Consider the following 26,195-nt stretch of genomic DNA (forward strand, 5'->3'; position numbering starts at 1 on the left):
TAAGAGCTGGGAGCTGACATGAATTACGCTGTGAAAATACTGACATTTAGAGCAGGGTACCAGCATGTACTAAAGTACAGTAACGCATGTTGCGTTCAAGAGTATTTTTTAACACAGTTATTAGTGGCAGGCTCTTTGGTTTTGAACGCCTTTGATAAGTGAAATTAGCACACTGTTTTTCCAGTCTATGTATGGTAAATTCTTTTCCCTTTTGGGGTCAAAAAATATAAATATTAAAGAAAACTCCAAGTGTCGCTATTTGCAAGGTTACAATGTTTGTTATTAGAACTGCGGAATATGTTCCATCTTTTAGGCAAGATAGTGTGAGGGACCCAAGAAAGGACAGGAAACATCTATATTTGCTGGCAGTGTGCCTACATTAAACATATTGCTCACAGTGCCATCCTGATGGCACTGTGGGGAAGGACAGTTCAGCTATGCAGTATGAAAACATGCCATCATATCTATATTTCATAACATAGCACGTGTAAGTCAGTCATGAGTTTAAGTTAATTAGATGAGGTTCTTTGCAGGAAGCCAGTTCTGTGGACAGCTAAAAAAACTGAGGATATTCAGTGGAATTAGGTCCCTAATCTTAATCCCCTCCCAGGAGAAGCAGCAAAATGCAGGAAGCACTTTGCACAAGGCTTCCTTTGGGTCCCCCAGAGATGTCCCGCAGAGAAGCCTGGTTTTAATGCTGCATTCCTTAACACAAATAAAGGACAGCTTTACATCGTGCAACACTTTGAAAAGAGACTCTCATTCTACCCCACCACATAGGTATGGTGAGACAGTAGCGACAAGTACTTTTTCCCTTATACTTTTATTTTTTTAATACAACAGGATTATGCCATACGTGAAGACAAAGTGGTCTTTTGATCTTAAGTAGCATAAGAAAACTATATAATGCTGTGCTTACTGAAAAGGAGGCTGAATTTAGCACCATATATTCCACCTATATAGTATTGTACCAGTCCTCTAACTATTGCTTGTATAAACAGTTTTGATTCCATCTGGCGATTTCATTGATTATGTTAATAGAGATTACTCTTCCCACGAGTATATAGAAAGCCTAGAGATGCTTTTAATCTCCCTATTTGTCTTATCCAAAGAAAAAAGATCCAACCAACCAAAAAGCCCCCAGCTTTTTATTTTTTTGAATTTCGTCCATAGCTCCTGGAACTAACTAAAACAAGAGAAAAAGAAATCCAATGCATTTGTAAATAATACCAATTAAGAATAGCAGATTTGGCCGGCTGAGGATGCCTGGGCTGCGTATGGAAGCAATTCGCCTGGCTCCGTCCACTCTTGCTGACCCAGTCGAGCACGGGCTGGTCCCCAAGGTCCCCACAGGGCAGTGACAAGGGCAGGTAGCCTGGTCTCCCTGGGACCCTCGGTGTTAGGTGTCCTTCATGTAGAGCACGGATGGACTGCTACCCTTGCCTTGGGACCCCCAAGAGCCACGGCAGCCCCATCAGAGCATGGGCCCTCAGGTCTGTGCTGCAGGCAGGTTCCAGCCCTGTTTGCTTTGTGATGACAAGGGGAGCCTCACACCTGCATCAGGGATCTCATGTGTTCATCACCCAAGCCCCTGAGCTTAATCTGGGAGGCTGTAGGTGGATGCAGATGTGCCAAGGAAAGAGCAGGGGGCAGCAACCGGAGAAAACTGGTGAGCGGGCTGAGCCACGCAGCACAGAAGTGCCCCCGCACAGAGCGAGGGTCAGTAGCACCGAGGGTCAGTAGCACCGAGGGGGCCCCCTTAGGCTGTGCCTCTTCTGCGTAGGCTGGGTTGTAGCAGTGGGTGAGCTGCACCCTCTGTGCATCCACGCAGAAGCATTGTGAGAAATAATGCCTAGAAACAGTGCAAATGCATAGGTACGAAGTAATACGCAGGCTCTGTTGGTGTTTGTTAAGTAAAAATAATCATTTAAACAATAATTGCACAACCATTATCAGTCATCATTACCAATCGTTTCTAGCCAAAAGCAATTATCTCTGATAGAGATTTCTGCTATTTGGAGGCAGGCCTGGATTTAAAACCACAAGATAAAGTGATTATATTCACAAGAAGCTGTTGCTACTGAAAGAGCCTACAGAAGGAGGATCTGATGCAGTATTATGCTCTTCTTTCATGCCCTATGTTGCTGCTTATACTCATCTAGAGTAGACTGGCTCTTGAGCTGTACTCAGCAGGAGGACACAAGGGTGCAGGGTTTGCTCACAAAGGTTTCCCACCCCTTCATCTCCATCTTCCTCCCCATACCACCTCATCAGACTCTTGGCCACTTTTTTAACCCCTGGTAGATTAATTCAGGCCGCTCGAAAGAAAACGCTGATAAAGAATGGTGTTCTGTTAAACGTACTTTATTTTCTTTAGAGTCTAATTTTTACCTTGATTTTCTAAAATTTCATGTCAAATACTTTTCACGGTTTAAAGCTGGGCCAGCTATTAACCAGGTGGCAGATGCTCTCTGTTAACCCTCTCCCCCCCAGCCCCCAAGGGAAAGGGAAAAGGGAGAGAGACTTATGGGTTGGAAAGTTAAAACAGTTTTAATAAACTATAATAATGAAAAAGAGTATAATAACAATAATAATAGAAATAATCAAATATATACAAATATATACAAAGCCAAGACTGAGAGTTGGAAATCCTCCTCAGGCAGAGTTGCTCCCCCCAGCACGGGCAGAGGAGAAAATGCAGTAGCTCCACCCAGCACGGGCAGAGGGCAAAATGCAATAGCTCTCCCTGCCATCACACCTGCAGGCTTTTAACTGGAAAATTGGCAAAGCTGGTACCAATCAGTGGGAGAGAGGAGGGCCCCTCCCTCCTGGGCCCCACCTCCAGGAGGCAGTGGGTTAGTGATAAATAGGAAAGTGAGAATGACGTGTGTGGGATGGAATACCTTGTTGGTCAATCTTGGGTCACCTGCCCTGTCTGCTCCCCCCTGCAGCTGCGACCCCCCTTTGGCTCTTCACTCGTAAGCAGTGAGGAATTTAGCAGTGACCTTGGTTTCTCTAAGACTAATTGGCCTGGTTTGGGCCAAACCAGGACAATACTGTAAAAGCCTCTTCTCCCAGGCAACTAGCAACAGGACTAGAGGGCATAGCCTCAAACTGCGTGAGGGGAGGTTCAAGTTAGACATTAGGAAAAATTCCTTCACCGAAGGGATTATTAGGCATTGGAATGGGCTATCCAGGGAGGTGGTGGAGTCACCATCCCTGGGGGTGTTTAAGGAAAGACTGGATGTGGCACTTAGTGCCATGGTCTAGTTGACACAGTGGTGTTGGGTCAAAGGTTGGACTCGATGATCCCAGAGGTCTCTTCCAACCTAGTTGATCGTGATCTTTTTTCTCCCAAAACGGAAAAAAAAAAAGGAAGAAAATGCCATACAAAATAATGAAATCCAGGCAGATGTACTTCGGCTTTGAAAAAGGAAAGGCTAAAAGAAAACAACTTGTGATATGTTTTTCCAGAAACTGACTATTTGGAGGGAGAAGAGTTGCTTGGTTAGAAAGAAAGAAGGATGGGAATTATTAGGAGAGAAGAAACTGGGAAAAGGAAGATTGGAAAAGTGAGTGATTGTAGAGACGTGGCAGGGGTGGAGCAAATGCACACTGGGAGACCTCAGAGTACCACATGTGGCTTATGAGTTGATGGTCTGTCATCTTCTACCTCTCTAAGTTCCCTAATAAAGTTATTCTAATGGGAGGGATGATTTTCATCTTTCCCAAACCACTTATAAAATTTTGAGAAAGAATAATGCAAAAAGAAGAGTGAATAAAGGAGGTCAGCAGAACTTGCAGTCTCGATAATTCATAAGAAAAGAAGGTAGGAAAGGTTGAGAGAGGGGCAAAGCCCCCCAGGAAAGGCGGGATATGTGTCTATGCTCAGTGGTGGAGGGAAAGGCATTTACACAGAGTCAGTTTGCTGTCAGGGTGGCGGGATGTGCAAGGCACGAGATATAGAGAGGGGACAGAAGAGGTGGAAAGTCAAGCCTGAACATATTGGTGATGAAAGACCTGTCAGAAGAAACTCATGAGAAAGAGGTTAAAATTAGGAAAATTAGAAGGCTATGAAGAGCTTTGAAAGTTAGAAAATGAAGAAAAGTGGAGAAGTTTAGCAGTAGAAGCCTGTGTCTCTGCTGCCCTTTCTTTCTTTGCTATGCTGCTTCTGAGAGTTAGAAAACAAGATGGGAGCTTTGTATGCGAGCTGAATTTGTGTTTAGGTGTGTATTGAGAGTACTCAAGTGTTTAAAGCTGGGAAGAAACACCTAGTATCTAAGCTGCATGAAATTAATCAAATCCATTTTGCACTCATATGCCGCCTCAGAGAAGGTTATAGCAGGAAACACATTTCTCATTTCATCCCGTGAATCTTACGTGATGTTTTCAGCGTCGCCTGAGCTACACATCCCACTGCCTGTGCTGGGGTCTGTGTTCTTCAGACATCCAAAATACCCTGAGAATCCTTTCCTAGTATTTTCTGTATCACAAATGTGGGCTTTAGACTTTTCTTGGTAGGAGCATAGTGCCATCCAACTGCTGCATCTTTCTAATATTTGGGGCATTTTAACGTAGGAGGATTCTTGGACACCCCCCTCCAAAAACACAAAGCTCTGTCGCTGGCAGAAAGGATGCCACAGGCTTTGTGGGTGTCGGGTTCAGGGGTCTTCTTCTGAGCCTTCCCAGCTCCTGCTCGGGCAAGATCAGACCTTAAATCACAAGTCGTCAAGAATTAATCACTACTAGTATACTCAAATGATTCCTTAAAATCATCCCACCCTGGTTCAGCACTGCTATTTACACCAGAGGTAAATTTGCACTGAGCTGCTAAGCGGAGGGGATTTACAAAGTAGGAGAAAAGTCTGTGAGTTGAATTGAAGCCTCCTGAGAGGTACGAGCAACAAATTGCTGTCAGCAAGCCAGTCCTCCGTTGCAGTGGATCGATGTGTTACATTAATGCATAACTTGTGCATAGTGAAGGCACCTGTGGAGAAAAAAAATCAGTCAAGGCAGCTAAAGAGCATTGCTCTGAATGGGTTGCATCCCAGCAGGGAGAACTGACTTGAGTCTTGGCTTGTGAAGAGGTGCCTCTGGGGACTGGAAACTTTTCCTTTACAATTTGAAAATGTGTATTGTGTAAAATTGTTTAATACTTACTATTCAATTGATTTTAAAGTGGATAATCATCACTGAGCTTTAAATACACAGAGATTGTTGTTAGAGCTACAGATTTTCTTTGTTAATACTAACATTAAATATTTATTCTGGATAAGGATAATCTAGTAATATGGGGAAACACCTGTGATTGAACTGCTGCGATAAGGATCTCTACTATACACTTCTACTGCCAATATTTTCACAAACCTCACTATATTCAGTGGTAAATAATTTTAATTCATTTTCTACTCCTTTTGTCTCACAAATTTGAATGTATTTGATGCATGAATCTTTACAATAGGTTGTAAACCCCTATTCATGTCCTTAAGAACCTGTAGTAAACTGTTTAAGGAGTTCTGTCTGACAGAAGCCCTTTTTTTTCCTCCAGCACTAATTGGGTGATGATAATTGGGCTGCTTTAGGAAACACCAGAGCAGAAGGCAGCTGGAGACAGTGTGTGAGGAAATCCAAAACCATGCACAGATTTAAAATTTTATGAATCTACAGCAGTACACTGCCTCACTTCAATGAGTATTACCAACAGGCAGTTCCTCTCTGTTTGCTTTGACAGCTCCTTTTCTGTGGCTTTTTAAAAGCTGTATAGGGGATAAACTTTTTACTTGAAAAGCGGAGAATGAAGTGGTGTGTTTCTCCCTCTGACAGTAATATACTCAGGGAAACTGATGCTGAATACCTTTGTTATATGTATATGAATATTAGATACTTCATCTAGTGTTATGTATTATATTTTTCAATGGGAAATATCTGATAATTGTGGTTTTTAAATGTCTCACTGATATACCATGTATACCTTTACTTCAGATAGTATTTTGCTCCAAAATTACTTACATTTTTTAAAAGACCCTCTTGAGAGAGGAACAGTTTTGTGGCACTGATACTTAAAAAAAAAAAATAGCCTTTTTACAGCAGTTGTCATACATCCTTGTAAGCATCTGATTAGGATCTTGCCTATGTGCAACTACTGCACTTCAGTGAATTATTCTGAGCTTTGATTTTTGTAGACATAGCAATTTCTTGTAATTTTAGTTGCTGTTAAGACCCATGTAAACCTGGACCTTGTAAAGTCAACAGTAAACTACTTCTTGCTTTAGTGAAGCTGAGATTTCTCTTTCTCGGTGGAAAGAGATTTCTCTTTCAGCCTTGTACAAAAGCCAGAGGTAGCAAGAGATCTGTCAGAGGAGTTTAAAGCGAGAGCAAGTGACCTGTGGTCCTAGCTTGATTCATCTGTGTGTGAGGGACCTGGAGAAACTGTGATGAAAAGAAGCTTGTTCTTTAATTTCTGTCCTTATCTGAAAATCCACATGATCAGAAACTACCTACATCCTGAATTATTTCAATCCTTAAAAAGCAATTGGAGTTCACACAGGGGGTGAAATTTCCAGAGTAGTTGGTGCTGCCCGATTCTGGTCCCAGCGCTGCCTGCCTGTGTGTCTAGGCAGGAGCTGTGTGCTTTCAGAAAGCTCAAATCCACTTTCAAAAGTGGATTTTGCAGCAGAGCACATTTAACCTCAAACTCAGGTTGGTGTGAGGGCTTTGGAGTTACAACTGTGTCTCCAGCCTTGTCCTCTCTTGAGCTGTTTTGTGCTACTACGTGAGTGCAACATAAATAGGAGTATTTACTTGCTTCCATTCAAGCAGTTCGACACCCACTGAAAATAGCTTTGTAATGAAGTCCCTGCTTTGAGTAGGAGTACAGCTTTCACAGCAAAGAAACTCAGTGCTTCTGTTTTCCATATTCTATTAGTTGCATTATGATCCCAGGATGTATACAAAGCACTGAAAGGCAGCAAATACTATTTTCATTACAATATAAGCAACAAAGAACATGTCCATAATAATTACATTGCATTTTAAATAGCTTTTTGATCAGGTTAAATTTATTTGAGATAAAAGAAACGTTATATTGCTGCTTAACCTACAGATGCTCTTGTTTTGTTTTAGTTTGTCTTAATACTGCTTTAAAGGCTCCAGTGAAATCTTTCTACAGACTACTGAATGCCCAGGAAATATGGTACGCCTTTTCTTCTGGCTTCCAGTTCTGGTTATGTTCTTTTAAAAAAAAGCTTGTCTAGCTAGAAAACACAGCTAGTTAAAGAGTGCCTTTCTGTGTATCAAGTCCTTCCTTCACATACTAAACTGTGTAGTCACTATTATTCTTGTAACTGATAAGTGCAGGCTCTGGGACAAACATTTTCTATTGTAATTATTTATTCCAGAGCTGTGGTGTCTGTATGTAGCCCTGTTCTCAAATGAGGAAAGGCAGATGAAACCTAATATGTAGATGAAACCTAATAATAGCGTGGAGGTTCTTGTTTTTCAGTTCACTGAATTACGCTGTAAATGGGCTTTAAGTAGTTAAGTTGTCCTATGAAAGCAGGGGAATGCAATGGCAATGGAGTATCAGTAATAGGCTGGCTGCTTTTTTCCATGGTTGTTTTCTAAACAGTATATGAGTCTGGATTATTACTTTTTTAGCCATTGTAAAGCAATAAACAATGAAGTTAGAATCTCACAGACAAAGAGTGCATCTTGTTTTGGAGTTGTTTTTCTGTGCGAGTAGAGGGCTAACCTTATTCTTGGTCAAATTATGACCAGGTCCTTCCAGAGAAAGGGCAGTAAGAGTGTTCCCACAGCACTTAGGACGGTAGTAGCAGCAACTGAAGGGCATCGTGTCTTCATTCTGTGAGTGGAAAGTGGGAAATAAACTGGGTTAGGGAGCAAATCTAGACTGTGGTGTTCTCTAGGTGTTGTTCATATAACCAGATACAGGTAACAGTTCCACATAGAGGAACGTAAAGTTAAAATCAGCTGCTTTTGAGGCCTCATCTGGAGGTGTGATCCATGTTTACTATGATTAGATTTCAATCTGAGGAGGGCCATGAGGACTACAGCAGTATTGCAGTCACATTTCAGAGAAACCTTCTACAGACACTGTTCTGCAAAGCTGTCTCGCTGCCTGTCGTGCCAGTTGTGTGCTGTCTGCTTTTGCAGTTTACTATTGTTAATGCAAGCAAATATGACAAATACTGAAGTCTGAATAAATAATTTCTCTCCCATACACCTTATTTAAGCTTTTAGGCTTGCAATATTTTACAACAAGAGCTGAGGGGTTTCCTGTTAACATGAGATATTACAAGGCACCTAAACTTGAAGGTAGCTGACAAGTAGTAGACCTTGGTCAACACAAACCATTTGTTTTTAAGCAACTGAGAAAAGAGAAGCAATGAGAGATGTATTTGTATAGTAAATAAAAATTCCAACCACAGCTAAAAAAGCCAATAGTAGTGAATTTAGTACACTTCAGTAACTGTCAAAGTATCCATACCGACAGGCCTGTGTTGCTCCAGGTCCCAGACAGGCAGGAGGAGGGTGTCACAAGGTAGAAACACACACACTTGCACCTGCTTTTTGACCCCTGCAGTTAGACCTGCCTTAGGCACGGGCAGCACAGGCAGGCAGTGAGCTCAGAGGCGGCGCAGCAGGACCCCGGCCATCCTCCACCTCAGGTCTCTGTGGGAGCAACCGAGCCCCCGAGCCCCCGTCCTGCTGGGCGCCAGGGCTGAGCTGCCCCGCAGCTGTGAGGGCTGGGGACTCCCTTCAGCACACCTCCTGCGCTCCCGTGGCGGCTTGGCAGGGCTCACACGGGTTACTTTATTCTCATTATTTTTATCTGATTCTTTGGGTGACAATGTTCAGTTTTACTTAAACAACGGAGAAGCCTGGAATACCTGTAAGCACTTTCAGGCACTTGTACATATTACACTGGGGGCCAAATACCGACGAGGGAGCGTTCTCATTTGACAGGCTTCTTGCTGTTGTACTGACATTTGCCTAAAAAAACAGCACATTTTCAAAGCTTGCTTGTAGAGCCCTCATGAAATGATCTGGGAACATTTGCTGATATTAAACATTTTCTTTGTTCACTTTAAAAATGACAAGTTTACTTATCTGAACTCCTTTTTCTGTGTTGCCCTAGCACCCATTTACATAGGAAGGCTTAAAAAAAAACCCACCAACAAATTAAGTGAAGATGTGAATTTAAAATAAATTACTTTAATGGCATTAAAATGCTGTATAGGAATTCTTTTTAGAATTTGAGTGCTCTAAACTGCCTTTAACTTAGTTAACTTGAAAGCCTCTTGATTGTGAATAAGTTGGGGACTGAGGCCAATTAATTAATCCACTTTAAACATTAATTCAGTATAATTTCCTGAGTGTGTGTCTGTAGGCAGTCCTGAGGAGTACAGGCTGCAGAAATGGAAACTAATATGGATGGATCGTACTTTCTTTCAAAGAGCTTTGGTTCCCATCTAGGATCTAGGTCTGGTAGCAAGTAGCTAAATTTGAAAAGAGCTCAGCAGTTCAGATATATTTTTTTTAATAAAGATCTGTTTCTTAGAGTCACAGTGGTACCAACTGAGTGCCAAGCAGTCCTTGAAATATGTATTTGTGCCTATCTGTGTGTGCTCAACTCTTTAAAATCTAGTCCCAAGCTCTTTAAAGTTTCTGCAGTGACTGTGTTGGAGAGCTGGGTTTGTTATCATCCTCTCATATAGTGTCAGTATCCTCTTAATCAGATTTTCATTAAGCATTTCACTAAGAAAATTAAAGTTCATTAGAGATGTTGTTCATGTCAGCCTTCCTAACTATTTCTGAGTCTTTTTTTTTTTAATATATTACAGTGGAATTTAGACAAATACTGTGAGCTTTGTAGTAAATCTTCAAGGGAAAATTCTGTTGGCAGAACGTAAGGCGCATACTGATCGTCACTGTTAGATGCTGCTTTGGTGTAATCTGTGCTGACCTCAATAATATACAGAACACAGCTTAGCGGGGTTTGTGATCATAAACGCTGTAAGCTGTGCATCGTGCACAGTTTCTTCTCTAGTGACCGCTTAGAGCCTTTGAAATTCTAATTCATCCTTTTTCAGTACAGAATGTAAAAAAAAAAAAACCAAAAAAAAAACACCCAAAGAACTCTTGAATTTATACCAAGTATTTAATGGCAAAATCACAATTTTTTATTCCACTTAGCAATTTGGCAGTGGAAAGGCCCTACTGTGTTCTTTCTTTGAAGTCTGAAAAAAATCTGGCCTTGGCTCATTATTTGGGGAAAAGAGATTTGTCTTGTGTAACAATTATTCTCCTAATGCCACGGGACACTCAGGGTGCATTGTGTTTTCCTGACACAAACATTTAGCTCATCTTTTGTTTTTATACCAATGGCTACTCAGATGAGACTTGTAGAATTTGGAAAGAAAAGGAAGGCACCTTCTAATAAGGGATTGTCTTCTCATTAGCCCTACTGATTTTCCAAAAGATTTTGCTTTCTGTAATGCATTATAATTATATGACAGGAGAACAGTGGAGAATATGGCATAGCATTTCCCATAGGTTTCCTTTCTGAGATAAGAAAGATAAACATTCTGCCTTGCTTCTCCAAGAAGGACAAAAAAAAACCTCTCTGCAGTTTCCTGCGAGGCAGTTGGATGTGAGCTGCTTTCTGGAGCTGAGGCTTTCCACTGCCAGACAATGATCTGTGTCATGCAGGGAAACTGGGTGTACAAAGTAAGGAAGCCCCTGGACTGAGGTGTGTGTCCTCGGCTTCCTGAGAATGTGCCTTATCGCCCAAGGGTCCCTACGCACTCACACGGCTTTATCTGCGCAGCTCCCGGAGGGGGAGAGCGGCTGTTTATTTTTCCAGGGCGCTCTCTGTTCTGGGGGAAACAAGGGAGGCCTTTAATTGGATCTCTCTTTTGTTCCTGGATTGCTGCGACTTCAACGAAATCAGGAGAAGCAGGAGCAGGACCGAGGTCTGGTTTAGGGTATGTGTAGCTTGACTCTAAATGACCCACCTCTGTTTCAGCTGTGACACCCGGGCCATGGAAATATTTTGCTTAGGCTGGCTTTCCTAAAGCGGGGAGAGAATCTCTAGTTACAGAATGAAGCGAGCAGCAGCGATGCTTTCAGTTTGCTCCACTCTCTGCTGCACTTGTACAGTCTGAATTGTGGAAAAGGGGAAAAAAGACACAGGCATCACTTTCTCGTACCAGCTGGGAAGCATGTGCTGGGTGGGTGAGAGGCCTGAGTGGGTGAGAGGTTTAAAAGCTTTAGAAGGGTTCAACAGGAGAAGCTGTGAAGTGGTAGTAATGCTCCCAGTGTTGGTGGTTAACAAGATAGTGTCAAACATGGAGGGATGACCTCCTCGATAGCTTCAGAGCTTTGCAGTTCCCTGCGTTTTTGCTTTCTTGTTTAACTTTCTCATTTGTAACTTCTTTTATTCTTCTCAAACCAAGTTTTGTAATGCACTGACATCTGCTGTGTGTTTGACTAATGCAGCCACCAAAGAGCTGATCTAAGCCTTGCAGCCTACATATAACGGGACTCCAGAAATAACATTTAAGAAAAGGGGGAAGTAGAGTGGGAGAACCTGGTGGCTTATTATTATACAAGGAGGTAAGAGGGAACAAGGCACCCTGCCCTTAAGGATCTTATAATTGTTCTATTGGAAGAAATGGTACAAGTAAGCTAATTCAGTCATACAAACAGCAGTTCTATTGATTGACTATAGTTATCACCGTTTAGGAAAAGATACATTAGCTCAATTTTTCCTTCTTTTTGGTCTAATCAGGGTTGTGGTGATGTGATAGGCATATGATCCTGATAAATAGGTCTTCTGCCAATTTTCAGAAACACTGAAATTGAGAGGAAACTGTAGCTGAATAACCCTGCTATCTGCACAATAAGCACTGTATTATTTACAGCTGTTGTGCAAGGTGGGAGCAGCCTCTAACCCACCAGCAAATAATTGTAGGTACTATAGCAGGAGCTGCTGCACAATAACATCACTTTTAAAATACTAGACCAAACTGTGAAAAGACTCTTCCCGTCAGATAGCAGCAAAACTTACTGCTGGTCTAACGCTTCCCTGAAGCATTTTACCTGGTGATTGATTTCTGGCTGGAGCGTGAGGCAGCAGAGGTGCTCCACGGCAGCGTGGGACAACCATATCACTGCTGCCTGTGGGCTGAAGGTAAAGGCACAGGTGGCCTGTGCATCACTCAAACCCAGATCCCAGCCTGTGCTCCTGCCCAGGATACATTTCAGCCAGGCATTTCGGAGACCCAGGGCAATACTAATCAGAAATCTTTTATCAAAAGAATTTTAAATGAGAAACTGGCCTTTGCCCAAATTAATAGTTATGCAGTTTTGCTTTTTGTCAAAAATTGACGGTATTTCTAATGAAAAACTGAAACCAAGCTGGGATTTTTTGTTACGTTGTTCAGCTGAAAACAATTGTTTATAAAAACACACTTTAAAAAAAAAAAAAAGTGTTTTACTAACTTCAGGGAAGAATCTCTTCTACAACAATGACTGAAATCTAACAGTCTCTCTGGAAAGGTGCGGGGGGGCCTCCTAACAAATGTTTTCTCAAAATACAGACTTACACCAGCTCCATGAATCAATGAGTTATTGGGTTGTCCCTCACGTTAGTCCTTCTATAGGTAACATTAAGGTAGTAAGTCTCGGAGGTAGGCAAGATTCTATGCATAGACACTTGAGCAAGAAAGGATAGATGGCCTTACTTCTTTTTTTTTTTCTCTATCCCAAAGGTGGCTGTAAAAACTTGGTTTGTAAATGTATAGTTTACTAGAAAAACTAGGCTTCAAGTGTGTCATAAACTCTAGTTTCTCCTTTTGTTAATTCCCAGCAAACGTGCAAAATAGCTGCAAGGCCATGACAGTGCTGGATTAACACCTCACCCAACAGAAAGAACTGAAACAGAAAAGTGCCTTTTCATTATGAGGAATCTTAAACAGTAGGGGAAGTCCTGCTCCCCTTGAGATCAAGAGGGAAATTCCTTTTTAGCTTCAAAAGAACCAAAATTTAGCTTCATATTATTCTGAAAGCCTGTTTAAAAGCCCTGATGTTTCTATCACTTTGCAGTCTTCGCAAAAGCAGGGAAAAGAGATGCAGCTCTTTACATCTTTACACAGAGATACCGCTCTTTTACATCCTTATAGCAGTTTTACAGGACAGCAGAGGGTTTGCCTCTGGGGTGGTACTCAGGAATATTTCTTCAAGGGCATGTAGCACTAAATGATTGCTGACTTTCTCTCTCTCTTTTTTTGGTTTCAGCGGGAGCAATGTCTTCCTTGAAAGTCTGTGCTGAAGCACCCTTCGTTCATTATTTTTAATGCCTTTTATGGTCAAGCTCTAAATATCACATTTTCAAACTGAGATGTCTGACGTTAGCAATCATGATCAGTATTTAGACATGAGTTCCCAGGTGCGTTTAAAGATATTGTGCGTTACCTAATTCTGAGAAACCACGTGTACAAAAATGTGACATTAAATGACTAGTGGAGGATCCAATAGCAAGTAAAACTCTCTTTATGCCTTCCAGCAATGATGCTGTTTGTAAAATACTTGAAGTGCCCAAAATGTGACATGCTGCTTAAATGCTGTACATTATTCTAATCATAACATCAACTAGTAAAGACTCAAGCTTTAAGGAGAGTTGTAATTGTTGATGTTATTGTTATCAGGTGAAGCTGAGCCTATTTCTCCTCATTGGAGCATAAGCCACGTATAGGGCTGCATTTGTTCCTTGATATACTGTGCATATCTTCAGAGCTGCTCTCTGTAAGGATGCTAGGATACACAAAGCACTGAAAGCTAACAAATCACTCAAGGCAAAAATCTTTTTTTAAAAAAAATAGAAAAGAAAAGAAAAGAAAAGAAAAGAAAAGAAAAGAAAAGAAAAGAAAAGAAAAGAAAAGAAAAGAAAAGAAAAGAAACAGCCAAACCCCTTCATTTCCTCTGCTATTGATTTAAGTCAGATAAAATCAAGGTTAAAAAAATCCAGCCTTTCGCCCTGCCCATTTAAAAATGAACCACAGGAGAAGAACAGATTTTAATTTTTTTGAACTATTATTCCAAATAGCTGCTGAAGGTTTTAGCATATATTCTCTGAAATACATGCTTCCATATCTAGTGGGCATTGCAAGAGCTAAGCCAAAGATGAAGCCATTGAACAGAACTGGCCCAATACAATATTCAGTCATGTGGCACACTGGCTGGTAGCCTTCCTATGCAAATAATATTATTTCATGTCTAATATGAGACACCGGTGGCACCAGGAATACAAAGATGGATGATACGGAGATAACTAGGTACCTAAAGGGACAAGGAAGAAGTGGGAGAGAGATTTATTTTGCAAATAATTGCATTTTGTTGTTAACTAACATAAGTGACTTATATATTCTGGACCCTGCTATGGGCATCATGGCGATTCTTGTAAGTCCCGAGGGTATTTCTGCCCCATCACACCCATGCCTTTGGCCAGAGTTCTGCAGGAGCTGCTCTGGCAAAGGTCTCTGGGAGATGGGCTGAATCTTTGAAACTTATGGCATTCCCCACTCTTCCCCTTTCCAATCAGCATCATCCCTGCGGGCTGCGCTGGCCAGCCCTTCGTCACACCACGGGGAGGATGTTGGTGTGTCCTGAGCTTCATGCAGAGTTGTTGCTGTCTGACCAGGTTGTGCTGCCTGGCTCTGACAGAACCTTTGACTTGAACCCTGGGGTCCCGGCATGGAATTATTTGTGCCTAGCATAGGTTGGACTCACCTGTGGGGCTTAACTTCTTCTGACAGCTATTCTTATAATGGGTGTCTCTCTTTTATTTGTTTCAAGGGATAGCTACAAAATGAATGAAAAAAGAGAAACAAGTTAAAATGAAATTATGTGTAAGTAAACAAACTGTAATGAAATGAATGGGCTGAACTTTCATCTACATCTCAACTGGATTTGAACCAGGCTGCCTTCTGAGAGTCTAAGAAAGTTTGGTTAATTTTTTTTTTTTGGTCTGCTCTGCATTTCCTTTCTGTCATTGTGACCAAGAGTAGAAATGATGGAAAACTGTGAGCAAGTCTGATATGCTGTTTCTGGCCAGGTCAAAAGTATAACAAGCTGGAACTGTCATGCCAAGTCCCAAGTCTGGTAGATTTCCAGTTTGTGTTTGCGTACTCAGAAGGTTGGAATAAGATTGAGATAAACAAAAAGACCTCGGGGTGATTGTACAGACAAAAATCAACTTCCAGAATTTAGGTGGCTGAGCTTAAACTGAAATATTCAGCTTCTTCAAGGCTTCTGTTCTTGCTATGAAGGGAAATTTAATGTTTTGGGATTGCATTGTGCTTCCAAGCCCACTGGTTGGTTGGGACAGTGCAGGGACTTACCAGGTGTCTGAGGGACAGATCCACCTTCCACTGGCACCACAACCTATATCTTCAATGAGTGTGTGCTTTCAGGTTACACAGTCAAGTTTTTGGGGGACTGTGTGTAATTGGAAGTTGCCTTTGGCTAAAGCTGAGCTCTTTTCCCCTCAAAGAAAGAAAATCACTTCCATCACATCACTTTTAACCTGATTCTCTAGAGATTGTATGTGGTTTGATCCAACAAAACAGATTTGTTCTCAGATCAAACCTGGTTATATAATTTGCAATCTTCTAATCTTTTTAGAAACATAGTAGTTACATTTAAAAGGAAACAAACTTGTGCTTCTAATTGTTTTAAAGTGCAGCATGTACTCAGTAGAGGCACAGTGAGAGTTGGGAGGGGGTAGATTGTCAAGTGCACCAGTTCCAACTGGGGAGCTTAGAAAACAGAAATGGCTTTACTGTTCCAGTCCATGCAGGCTGCACGTACATCAGTGTGGTGATGCCACACGTTCCTCCTGAACGTGGACTGCTTCTAACACTTCAAGTTTTTAAGAGGAGGTAGATGCAGTTTGTAGGGGCATGGTAGTCCTCCCTCACCTTAACTCTGCCCTCTGGATCTGGCAGGGTATTCTCCGAGTGTTTCAGCCAGGGCTTCTGTTCAATAAGCAGATAGGGGAGAAGCTTATATGTATATGGAGTTATTCACAAATTGTTTATATAGGTAACATGTACATAAACTCCGGATGTGGACAGTCTATTTTAAAACAAAAGCACCCTGTTCCTGGCTAACCTAGCACCTTCTGCAAGTTCTGGAAGACCTTGGGACATGACTATTTAGGTTTAACCAAGTCCAACTGCTTCTAGCTGCTCAAAAACAGAAAAGGAGCAGGACTTACATCGTCATAATGCAGATAGCAAAATCTGAGTATACATGTGGATTTTACAGCATGTTGCTATATCTGTACAGCTTTGCTCCCAGGGCAGCACCTCCCCTGCAGGAGCCTGCAGAAAGTGGATAGAGAGCACTGAATGTGCCCCACACAAAATCTCAAGAAGATACTAAAGACAAAACTTGAATAGTACACAGATGTGCTGCCCGAATTCAGTGGCCTGAGTGAGTCGCCATGAGCTACTCGCTCAAACTAAAATCGACATAGCTACAAACATGTGCAAGCATGTCCCCATCTGGCCAGGTCTGTTGTAGGACTGGGAGCCTCCGGCACGAGATTGAGCCTGAGTATCCCCGTATACTGCCACAGCAAAGCACTCCTGGTATGGACACAGCTAACTAACAGTGTCAACTGCTAGAGCTTACTTCAGTCTCAAGCCTGTTGTACAGGCTCTCCAGATTAAAGCAGCTTTGCCAGTATGACTGTGTCTCTAAAAGGGCTTTTGTCAGCAAAGTTTTATCAGGTGAGGAATTGCTCTTCTCCCAGTCACTAACACATCAGTTATGTTGTTACGTTATGCTGGTGGATCTATGTCTCCTAAATTTAGAAGTTTCAACTTGTAACCCGAATAACATTTTCAAATATTGTTTCCTCAAAGCAGTAACATCCTAGACCCTGGATGAAAACAGACTCGAGTAGATTAGATGAGTTCAGAGAGAATCATGGCTATAGCTTGGGACTCACGTTCTCAGAGAAGTAATAGAAGACATAAATTCTCTTTGATGTCCCTAGGTTGGTTGGATGAATTTTTCTTGAAGCCTCTTTTTTTCAAATAATCTGAGATTTGTGCCATTTTCCCTGCTTGGATCTTTGACAGTGCAATTTTTAAAACAGTCTAAACAAGCATGCAGATTTTTTTATTGCATAAAAATGATCTGTTAAACAGTGTATCTCTGTAGCAAAAATGGGAGAAGCCTACTTTGGCTCTAATTTTGTTGTATAATGCTATTAATTTGCAACTTCAGGGTGATCTGGACATGAGTGGACTTGTATGGTTCGGGGTTTTTTGTTCCTTTTTTTTTTTTTTCCCAACCCATGCTTTGTAGAAAAATAAGCATCAATTTCAAAGTGCTAGAAAGAGCAGCTTGCTTTGGAAGTTGTCAGACTCTGATACAAATGATCTTTGCTTCGAGCTTCCTAAAGAGACATAATTTCTACTCTGTCTAAAAAGAGGAGGCTGGCTTGTTTGTTTTTATTTGCAGCATTCAGCAGCATTGCTGTAGGCCACTAACTGCAGGATGGCGGTAACACAGGATTATCCTGCAGAGCCGTAACTAGTGAATCCATAACAGCCAACCTGAACTCTGCTGCGGGCTGCCATTTAATACCACAAGAAACTGTTTGCATTTCATCATGTAACCGGTTGTGTGAATTCAAGAACCTTCCCTGGATCAGGCTGTGTTTTCAGATGAAAGAAAGGAACTACCAAATGGTAGAGTGAAATATATAGTTTGTTTTCCTGTAAGCCTGTCCTCTAAGCATAAACAGCTATACTGTTGTGAAGACTCTGGCTCAGGCTACAGAAAAGAAACTGAGTAGAGAAGAGATGGGAAGTAGGAATATAAGGAAAAAAGTTTGGGGCTGACTTTTCTCATGAGATAGATGTCTTTGATATCGAGGTGGTAGGAACAGGCTCAAAATGAAATGGGATAGTGAAAAGTCTCTTCACAGTGTCAGCTGAAGGGGGAAATCTACTCTCCTGATCCTAAAACCTTTCCCTCTAAAATTCCCATTGGAGGGGGTATAGAATTGAGCCCATTTGTGACTTTTCCCTCAGGCCCTGTTAGATGGGCTTCTATTCAATGTGATTTCAGTCCAGATCATAATAAAGTTGCTCTGTTCCTCATGAAGCTCACATTATGGATGTACAGCCATCATGGTCTATGGACTGCTTAGTTTTTCCTGTAAAAACAGAAATCTTTGTACGGCTGGGAGCTTGTAAAAACAAGCCTGAAGCTACCAGAATTTTTAGCTTTACAGTATAAACGAGAAACTAAATTCTCCACTGCAAAACATATGCGCACCTATATGTGCTCAAGGTTTTGACAATGAGACTCATTCATGCAGAAGAAGACACTTTCCAGGTGAATATTTCCTTGTTCTAGTGTCACACACCAAGTAATGTAATTAAAGAGTGTTTATTAAATGTTTGGGACTGTGCTGCTGGGAATCCTGAATAGACAGGAAAGTAAGATTGTGTGTGTTTGTGGTGTCCCTAGATGAGCGAGGTGATCTGCAGGCCAAGTGAGAGGTGAGGTTCTGAAAATGAATGCTTTTTCAAGCCAGAGTTTAGGGTCTAAGTGACTGGTGTGCAATTTTGTCTCTCATCGTGGTTGCGTTGAGGTTGCAAAGGTGGTTATTCCTGGTAGCCAGTGCTGTGCCGCTAATCAGCCCCTCCAGGATCGAGCCCTGCCTTCAGGTGTCATTTAGAAAGGGAACGAAAGGGGCATTGGAGAGGAAGGGGGGAAGCGGGCCCGGGCTGCGGGGCTGGAGGAGCCGGGTCCCGCGGGCACCTCCGCGCTCCGCTGCCCACGGGGACACGGAGCTCCCGCGCGTAGGTAACGCAGGAAAACGCCTCCATCCGCCAGCCTTTTAACAGCTTAAATCTGATGAATTTTCATTGAGGACAGAATATTTAATTTCCCGCAATACATTTTGTTAGCTCTCACGAGCGCCGGGGTGCGGGACAGACCCTCGCATGCCGGGTTTACATACAACTTTGTTCTCCTGTATTTGTTGTGGAAACAAATACTCCGCGATCTTTAAGACTAGTAGTGTTTGGGAAAAGAAGAGGAAAAAGGGGAAGAAACTAGAAACACTTGAAACGCTAGCACGGTGACTGCCCTGTCCGCGCTGCTTCGGTGGCTGCGCCGAGCAGGGAAAGGCACCACGGGGACGGAGCGCGGCCCAGCCCGGCCCGGCCCGGCCCCCGGAGCCCCGCGCCGCCGCCGCGGGTCCCGCTCGTCGGGGAAACGGGGCTCGGAAGGAGAGCGCCTGGGTCCGCGTTTAGACCCGTGTCCGTGCCGCTCCTACGCGAGCCAAATTAATGCGGGTTAGTGTAGTTACCGTGGCGGTGTGCCGCGGGCTAGAGCGGTCCCGAAAGGTGGTTCTGTACGGCTGCACCGCGGCACTCGCCGTGTGTCCGTCCCCGGGAGCTGAGGCGCGGCACCCGGAGCGGAGTAGGAGCCGGAGGACAGACAAAAGGGCTGTGTCGCCTGTCCGGGTCTCGGCGCGGGAGGACGGAGTCCTGCCCCGGTGCCTGCAGGCGGCGGCTTGGCTGCGCTGACCGGACGGGAGCGGGGCGCTCCGAGCCAGAGACGCGTTTTCTCTCCAAGAGAAAAAATTATGTTTGGGAGAGGTGCCTGCCACATTTTCACACAAACCGACCCCAAACCTTCCAGGTAGAAATCGGCTCTGCTGCCTGCACGGGGGTGAGTAGAAAAAAAAAACAATCGGGCTTACTCGAGTCTTAGCGCTGCAGCTGAAGGCACGGCTCTCGTGGGAAGCCTTGTCCGGGCTGCCGGGGCAAGGCGTGGGGGCAGCACCCCGCGCCGTGGCCCCGCAGCGCTCCCCGGTGCCCTCGGCGGAGACCCCCGTCTCTTGCCGTGCCCCGCTCCTCACGGCGGTTCCACCCGCGGGTACGAGTTCAGCCGCTTCCCAGTCGGAATACCGGGCTTGGGGCCGCGGCGGAGGGTCCTGTGCTCTGTTCGAGAAGGGGGGCCCGGCTCGGTAGCGCAGAAGCAGGGTGAAGCCCCAGTTTGCAACCCCTCTCGGGGCACTTCTTAGCGGGGTTGCGCGGCCGGGGCTGAGCTCCGCTCTGCCCGCCTCCTTCCCGGCTTCCCTGCACCGGGAACGGGCCGGGGCTGTTCTGCCCTCACGTGAAGAAAGCGAGAGCTCTTTCCCCGCCGCCCCTCAGCGTCCCGCGGTGGGATCTGCCCCTCGCCGCAGTGGGCCGAGGTCTGGGCACCGGCGCCGTGAGCCCCCCTCTACTGCTAGCTCCCCTCCTGCTTCCCCTGTCCCCGAGGGCGGCTGCAGGCCCGGTCCGGGAGCAGCTCCGCTGACTCCTCCTGCACTCGCTGTGTCCGGGTTTGTTAGACCCTGCCCGGCCTCGGGAGCGGCGGCCGGCGAGGCGCGGGCTCGTTCAGGCGCACCGGCACCGGCGGGCAGCCACCGTCGTGTCGGGCCGCTCCCCGGGGTCGTGGTGGGATTCCCTGCTCCTTCACCGGGGAAGGGCTCGCCGCACCCCTCTACTCGCTGCCCATCCCCGTTAACCTGCATTCCCCTTGCTGCGACATTTCTGTGAGTGCAGATATGACCTCAGCTCTCCGCTTAACTGCAGCTTCAGTGTGCAGGCTCAGCTGCAGCGGCGTGCTCCCACCTTTTCAGGTGGTTCTTTAATGTACCAAGAAGGGCTTAGTCAGTACCGGGGCGAGGGGAGAGCCCGACAGTGCCTGCCTGCCCCGTGTCAAATGTTCAAGTAGCCGCCCACGGGGCTGCGCGCTCACCTTTGCCGCTGCTCGGCCCGATCGCCGCTCCCAGCGCTGGGCTGAGCTTCTGCCCTGGTGTTCATCCGAAATCCCCCTTGGTGGGGCTGTCAAAAAAACCCAAACAAGCCCCTCGGATGTCAAATGTCCTCTGTGAGCGAGCCAGCCCCGGTAAGGAGCTGCGCGCCCGGCTTAGCAGTGCAAAGGCAGGCATCTGCCATTTGCCGGAGGTGATGACACACGCAGCAGGGCTGTTACACCTGCACCGGCCCTCGCCGCGGAAATGCCTGCGAGGGGGAGCGCCGAGAGCAGCATGGGTGGCCGGCAGAAAGGAGCTAGCCCCGGCCCCGGGGCACAGCTGGCTCCGGCTGCCCCACCGCTCTGCGCGGAGCGGGCCGCCGCCGGGGGCCGGCCGGGGAGGGAAACCCTGGGGAGCGTCTCTCCTGCGGGCCTCATCCCGCCGCGGTTTCGTTTGTGTGCGTTGGGGGGGTGCTGAGGGGCGGCGTGCGCTTCTCCGCGGCTGTGTGCGGAAATAGAGGGGCCTCGTCTCTGTGACCGAATTTACGCAGTCACGGTTTTAGAGTACGCGTTTCTCCGCCGATGGGAGACAAGGGATTCGTTGTATGGCTATAGGCGAAGATGCAGAAACGTATTTTAACCGAGAAATATAATAATAATATAAATATAATAGGTCCCCGAAGGGCTCTTTTATTTCTCGGTTAAAATACGTTTCTACATCTTCGACTGCCTTTACCCACAAATAGCCTCTCCCGGGGAGGGGAGGCAGGGACCCGTGGGCCCTTGCCGGGACAGAGGAACTAGAGATCCGTGCACGGGATGCCGGAGCCCCAGGGCAGCCCGACGGCAGAGGCCGGCTGCACCGGGCACGCTGCTCGAGAGCTGCGAGCCCTCCGGGCTGGCGTTTGGTTACGAACACTGATGCAGCACGTAAAATCCGCGGGGCGGGGAACAGCGCTGTGCAGCGGTTCGCGTTCGACACAGGCAGAAGAGAGTGTGGGGGCCGTGACCTGCCGGCCGCGGGTCCGCGGGCGCCGAGGTGTACGTGTGGCTCCTCCGAGGGTCGCTTCTGGGCAACCCAAGAGGGGAAACGCCGAGTGGTGCTTGAGTACGGGAGGGGAGGTCAGGTCCGTGCGGGCACATCCCCGGAGCGGAGCCGTACCGACAGCAGCGGGCCCGCTGCAGCGCCGGGCCCCGAGGGCCGAGCGGGGACCGCGGTTGGGGAGCGCAGGTGGCCCCGGCCCCGGCCCCGCGGAGTTCGGCCCGGCTCCTGAGGTTGCCGGCGGCCGCGTGGTCTGGCGGGGGGAGCTCGGGGACAAACGGGGCCAGCCCGGCCCGCTCCGGCGCTCGGGCTGAAGGCTCCGTTAGGAATCAGTGCAAAGCATCCTCTGTCCGCCTGCCCGCTTCTGTACTCGTGGCTGGAGCAGCCCCGTGTTAGTGATTTATTACTGCACGGTACCTCTTGTACTCGGGCCAGCCTTTCTGCTGCTCGGGGAGGCTCTACCTGAAGGCAGAAAAGGGGAAGGAGACGGTGAATGTCGACGCCACATACGCTGCTCCATCAACCGCGTGAAATAAGCCGGAGCCCTCCAGGGGAACGAACAGGAAAGCTGCCCGGTGTGTCATCCCTCGCCTCGCCACCCTGCCCCGGCCCTCGGGGCGTCTTTCAGCCCTGCAGCCGCGCTGGGTGCCTGCGTGTACTTTGCGGGGAGGGAGAGGGAGCGACCCGACACCTCTTGTTCTCTGCCTCCTGCAAATACGGGCTGCAAGAACGGACTTGCAGAGAGCGGCAACCGCCTCCTTGCGCTCCCCGGGCGCGATCGGTTGGCGGGGCCCGGGGCCAAGACATATAAACGCGACCGCGTGTGCGGCTGGACGTGTGACAGCCGCCGGGGCAGGGGGCGAGCGCCGCGGCTGCGGGCACACCCCCTCGCACCCACCGCCTCCAGCGCGGCCCCTCGCCGGACGGGAGGGGAGCGCAGCGCCGCGGGCCACGCCGGGCTCCCCGGGCGGGCGGCGGAGCCTCGCTCAGCGTCCCCCGGACGTCCCCGCCCCCGGCGGCGCGGCCGAGCCGGGGCGGATCCGCGCCGCTCCGCGGGGCCACGTCGGGCCGCGTGTGCGCGGGGCTGAGCGCGGCGCCGTGACTGCGGGGTGAACTCGGCCGTGCCCAGCGGCTCGGCGGCGATAGGGGAGCGGGCTCCTGACGAAAGCGGAACTCGGCCGGGCCCATACAAATCAGAAAAGAGCCCGGCCGCCGCGGCAGAGGGGAGCGGAGCCCGCGGGGGCAGGGACGCCGCCGCCGCCGCGCTGCACGGACCAGCGGCGCCGCGCGAGGCGCCTCCCGATCTCCGTCCCGGTCCCGGCTTCGACACCGGTCCCGGTCTCGGCGAGTGCGGGGCGAGACGGCCGTCGGCACCGGGCTCCGCGCACCGGGCAGCGCTCCGCACCACGCGGCGTTGCGCTGCTCGCCCCGGGCGGCGGGGCGGCGGACACGGAGCACCATGATGAGCAGCTACCCGGACGGCGAGGAGGACACGGTGGCGCTGCTGGCTCATGAGACCGGCGGCACCAAGGAGCCGGAGCGGGGCAAGGAGGAGCTGAGCGCCGAGAAGGGCCCCGAGAAGCCGGACCCCTCGCAGAAGCCCCCCTACTCCTATGTGGCCCTGATCGCCATGGCCATCCGGGACAGCGCGGAGAAGAGGCTCACGCTGTCCGGGATCTACCAGTACATCATCAGCAAGTTCCCTTTCTACGAGAAGAACAAGAAGGGCTGGCAGAACAGCATCCGCCACAACCTCAGCCTCAACGAGTGCTTCATCAAGGTGCCCCGGGAGGGCGGCGGCGAGCGCAAGGGCAACTACTGGACCCTAGACCCGGCCTGCGAGGACATGTTCGAGAAGGGCAACTACCGCAGGAGACGAAGGATGAAGCGGCCCTTCCGTCCGCCCCCGACCCACTTCCAGCCCGGCAAGACCCTCTTCAGCCCCGACAGCTACGGCTACCTCTCCCCGCCCAAGTACTTGCAGTCCACCTTCATGAACAACTCGTGGCCGCTGGCGCAGCCCCCCGCGCCCATGCCCTACGCGTCCTGCCAGATGTCTGGCGGGAACGTCAGCCCCGTCAATGTGAAAGGACTCTCGGGCCCGGCGTCCTACAGCCCCTACTCGCGGGTGCAGAGCATGGCGTTGCCCAGCATGGTGAACTCCTACAACGGCATGGGCCATCACCACCACCCGCACGCCCACCACCCCCAGCAGCTCAGCCCGGCCAGCCCCGCGCCGCCCGCGGCCCCGGCCGCGAACGGAGCCGGCCTCCAGTTCGCCTGCGCCCGCCAGCCCGCCGAGCTGTCCATGATGCACTGTTCCTACTGGGAGCACGACAGCAAACACAGCGCCCTGCACTCCCGCATAGACATCTAGGGAGGCTCCGGCCGGCCGCCGCCGCAGAAATGCCTTTGCCCCGGCCCCGCTGCCCCTCTCCAATCCCGCCGCCTTCTCCTGCGCTCTCGTGTCTCTCCTCCTCTCTAGCTGCGGACTTTCCTCTCTCTGTGCCCAAACTGTTGCGGTGGGAAAATAGTAGCCCTGCTCCGCGCGTAGTGTAAGTGTAGGAGCCGTCCTACGATGAGAAGAAGGCAGCGTAAGTGTGGGAGCTTCCCCAGCGGGGCTGCGCCGGGCGCAGCGGTGGCCGGGCCGGCTGCCCTAAGGCGAGCTCGGATTTACCGTTCGTTTCTCTGCTTGTATGTTTGTTTGTGAGGGTTTTGGAGGGGGGAGCATGTAATTTAAAACAGGCTGGTTAGCCCTCAAAATTCTGCTCCGTTATAATTCGGCCGTAATCTTTTCGGGCTCAGCCTCGGGGAGAGTAAAGCGGAGCTTGTAAATAGCGGCGGCATTTCCACGCGTGGCGGTGCGGAGCTGGCGGGGCCTGGACGCTGCCGTGTGACCACGGTGCTTGTCCTCCTTCTCCCCTTCATCTTCTCTTTCTTCTTCCTCGGTTTGCAAAGCACTGCGCTTCTTCCGAGCTGTGGCTTTACGTCAAAATAGTACTTATGTGGGGACTGCTGTAAGAGCAGGAGATGTGCGATATTGCTGGTTATTAGAAACCAACAAACAAAACCCGCCAGGGTCACTCGTGAAACGTTTCGGCAGCGGTAAATATATTTTTTAAAGAAGACAATGTCCTCTAAGGTCTTAAAAATAATTTTATACAAGTCCAAAAAAATATTTTGATGTTATAAAAAAAAAAGACGGTTTCCTATAGATTGGAATATTTTTCCGTGTGCATATTATTATTAATAATGAAAGTTTAAACTATCTTCGGGGTTTTTTTGACCCAAAACCTGGCCCAAAATGGATTTTCCGGTAGGTTCTGCTTTTGAATGCTTGCCCTTTTTCTTAAAAAGTTTTGATCCTTCAATTTTACATAGATTAATGTGGAAAAAAAAAGCGTTTATAATAAAGGGGCCAGTTCATAGCGATTTCATAAATGTTTATGTAAGCTGATAGATGCTGTGGCATAGTACCGTTTTGGGACCAACTTTTCTAGAGTGAACTAGCACTTTTATTGTACTTTCTAGCATTGTAAAGTCTCCAATAAAATGCCTTTCCTTCTTTCCACATCGTTTTATTTCACTCCGCTCCTCCGCGCTCGGGATCGAGAAGCGGACGCGGAGAACAAGGGCGGGCGCGGTGTGCCGGGGCCGCTCCGCGCTGCCCGGCCGGCTCCCGACCCCGGGCCCCGGCAGCGGGCTTGCCGCGCTCTCCGCAGCCGCGCACGCCTGCTCCGCTGTGGTAAATACGCGGGCTGCGCTTGGGCGGTGTATCGACTCCGTTGAGCGCCGTGGCGGGCTGCACAGCGGCGGGAGAGGTCGGGCGGGGCCGCGCCGACCGGCGCCCCGGTGCTGTCGTGGCGGCCGCCGGGGAGGTGCAGGGACCGTTTCGTTGGCGGCGCGGGCGGGCCGGGGAGCGCCTCCGCTCCGGGGCGCGGGCAGCCGCCAGCACCTCGCCCGTGGGCCCGGCCCTCCCGGGGCGCCGGGAGGCAGAGCCCTCGGGACAGTGCCAGGGCCTGTGCCCGCCACGGACCCCGGCTCCGCTTTCGTTTCTTCCCCACCTGCCCGGGGCCGCAGCGCTGGGCGACACAGCGCAGCCGGGCATCCCCCCGGGCTCGGCCCGGCCGCGCTGCGGCGGGGCCCGCGCTCCGGCTGGGCCCCGGCCGGTGCCGGGAGCCGCGGGCGCGTCTCACTTTCCTCGCCGGGCCGGTGGCTCCGGCAGCGGCGCTCCCGAGGCCTGGGCCTTGCTTCAAAGCCTGCCTGCTCTCGCCGGCAGCGGCCCCTGCGCGGGCGC

At 48.4% G+C, this 26,195-nt stretch overlaps 2 protein-coding genes and 1 long non-coding RNA gene across 5 annotated transcripts in view; 2 read left to right on the forward strand and 1 right to left on the reverse strand.

The window, feature by feature from the left end:
• Window positions 1-2,897: 2,897 nt before the first annotated feature.
• Window positions 2,898-20,135, reverse strand: LOC137666228 (uncharacterized). Its single transcript, XR_011048618.1, has 4 exons — window positions 19,817-20,135; window positions 14,812-14,883; window positions 7,751-7,861; window positions 2,898-4,987 (listed from the first exon to the last, which is right to left on the reverse strand). It is a non-coding gene; the product is annotated as an uncharacterized lncRNA (long non-coding RNA).
• Window positions 19,574-26,195, forward strand: part of PIK3CB (phosphatidylinositol-4,5-bisphosphate 3-kinase catalytic subunit beta) — a 138,843-nt gene continuing 132,221 nt past the window's right edge. For all 3 annotated transcript variants that reach the window (XM_068406030.1, XM_068406033.1, XM_068406031.1), the window contains exon 1: window positions 19,574-19,785. The gene's annotated coding sequence lies outside the window, so the exon portion shown is untranslated. The remainder of the gene's footprint in view (window positions 19,786-26,195) is intronic.
• On the forward strand, window positions 23,146-25,423 carry FOXL2 (forkhead box L2). Its single transcript, XM_068406729.1, has one exon. The coding sequence runs from the start codon at window positions 23,358-23,360 to the stop codon at window positions 24,273-24,275; it is 918 nt and encodes a 305-aa protein (XP_068262830.1). The 5' UTR covers window positions 23,146-23,357; the 3' UTR covers window positions 24,276-25,423.

Source organism: Nyctibius grandis, chromosome 8 (genome assembly GCF_013368605.1).
Source record: "Nyctibius grandis isolate bNycGra1 chromosome 8, bNycGra1.pri, whole genome shotgun sequence".
In the NCBI taxonomy this organism is placed as follows: Eukaryota; Metazoa; Chordata; class Aves; order Nyctibiiformes; family Nyctibiidae; genus Nyctibius; species Nyctibius grandis.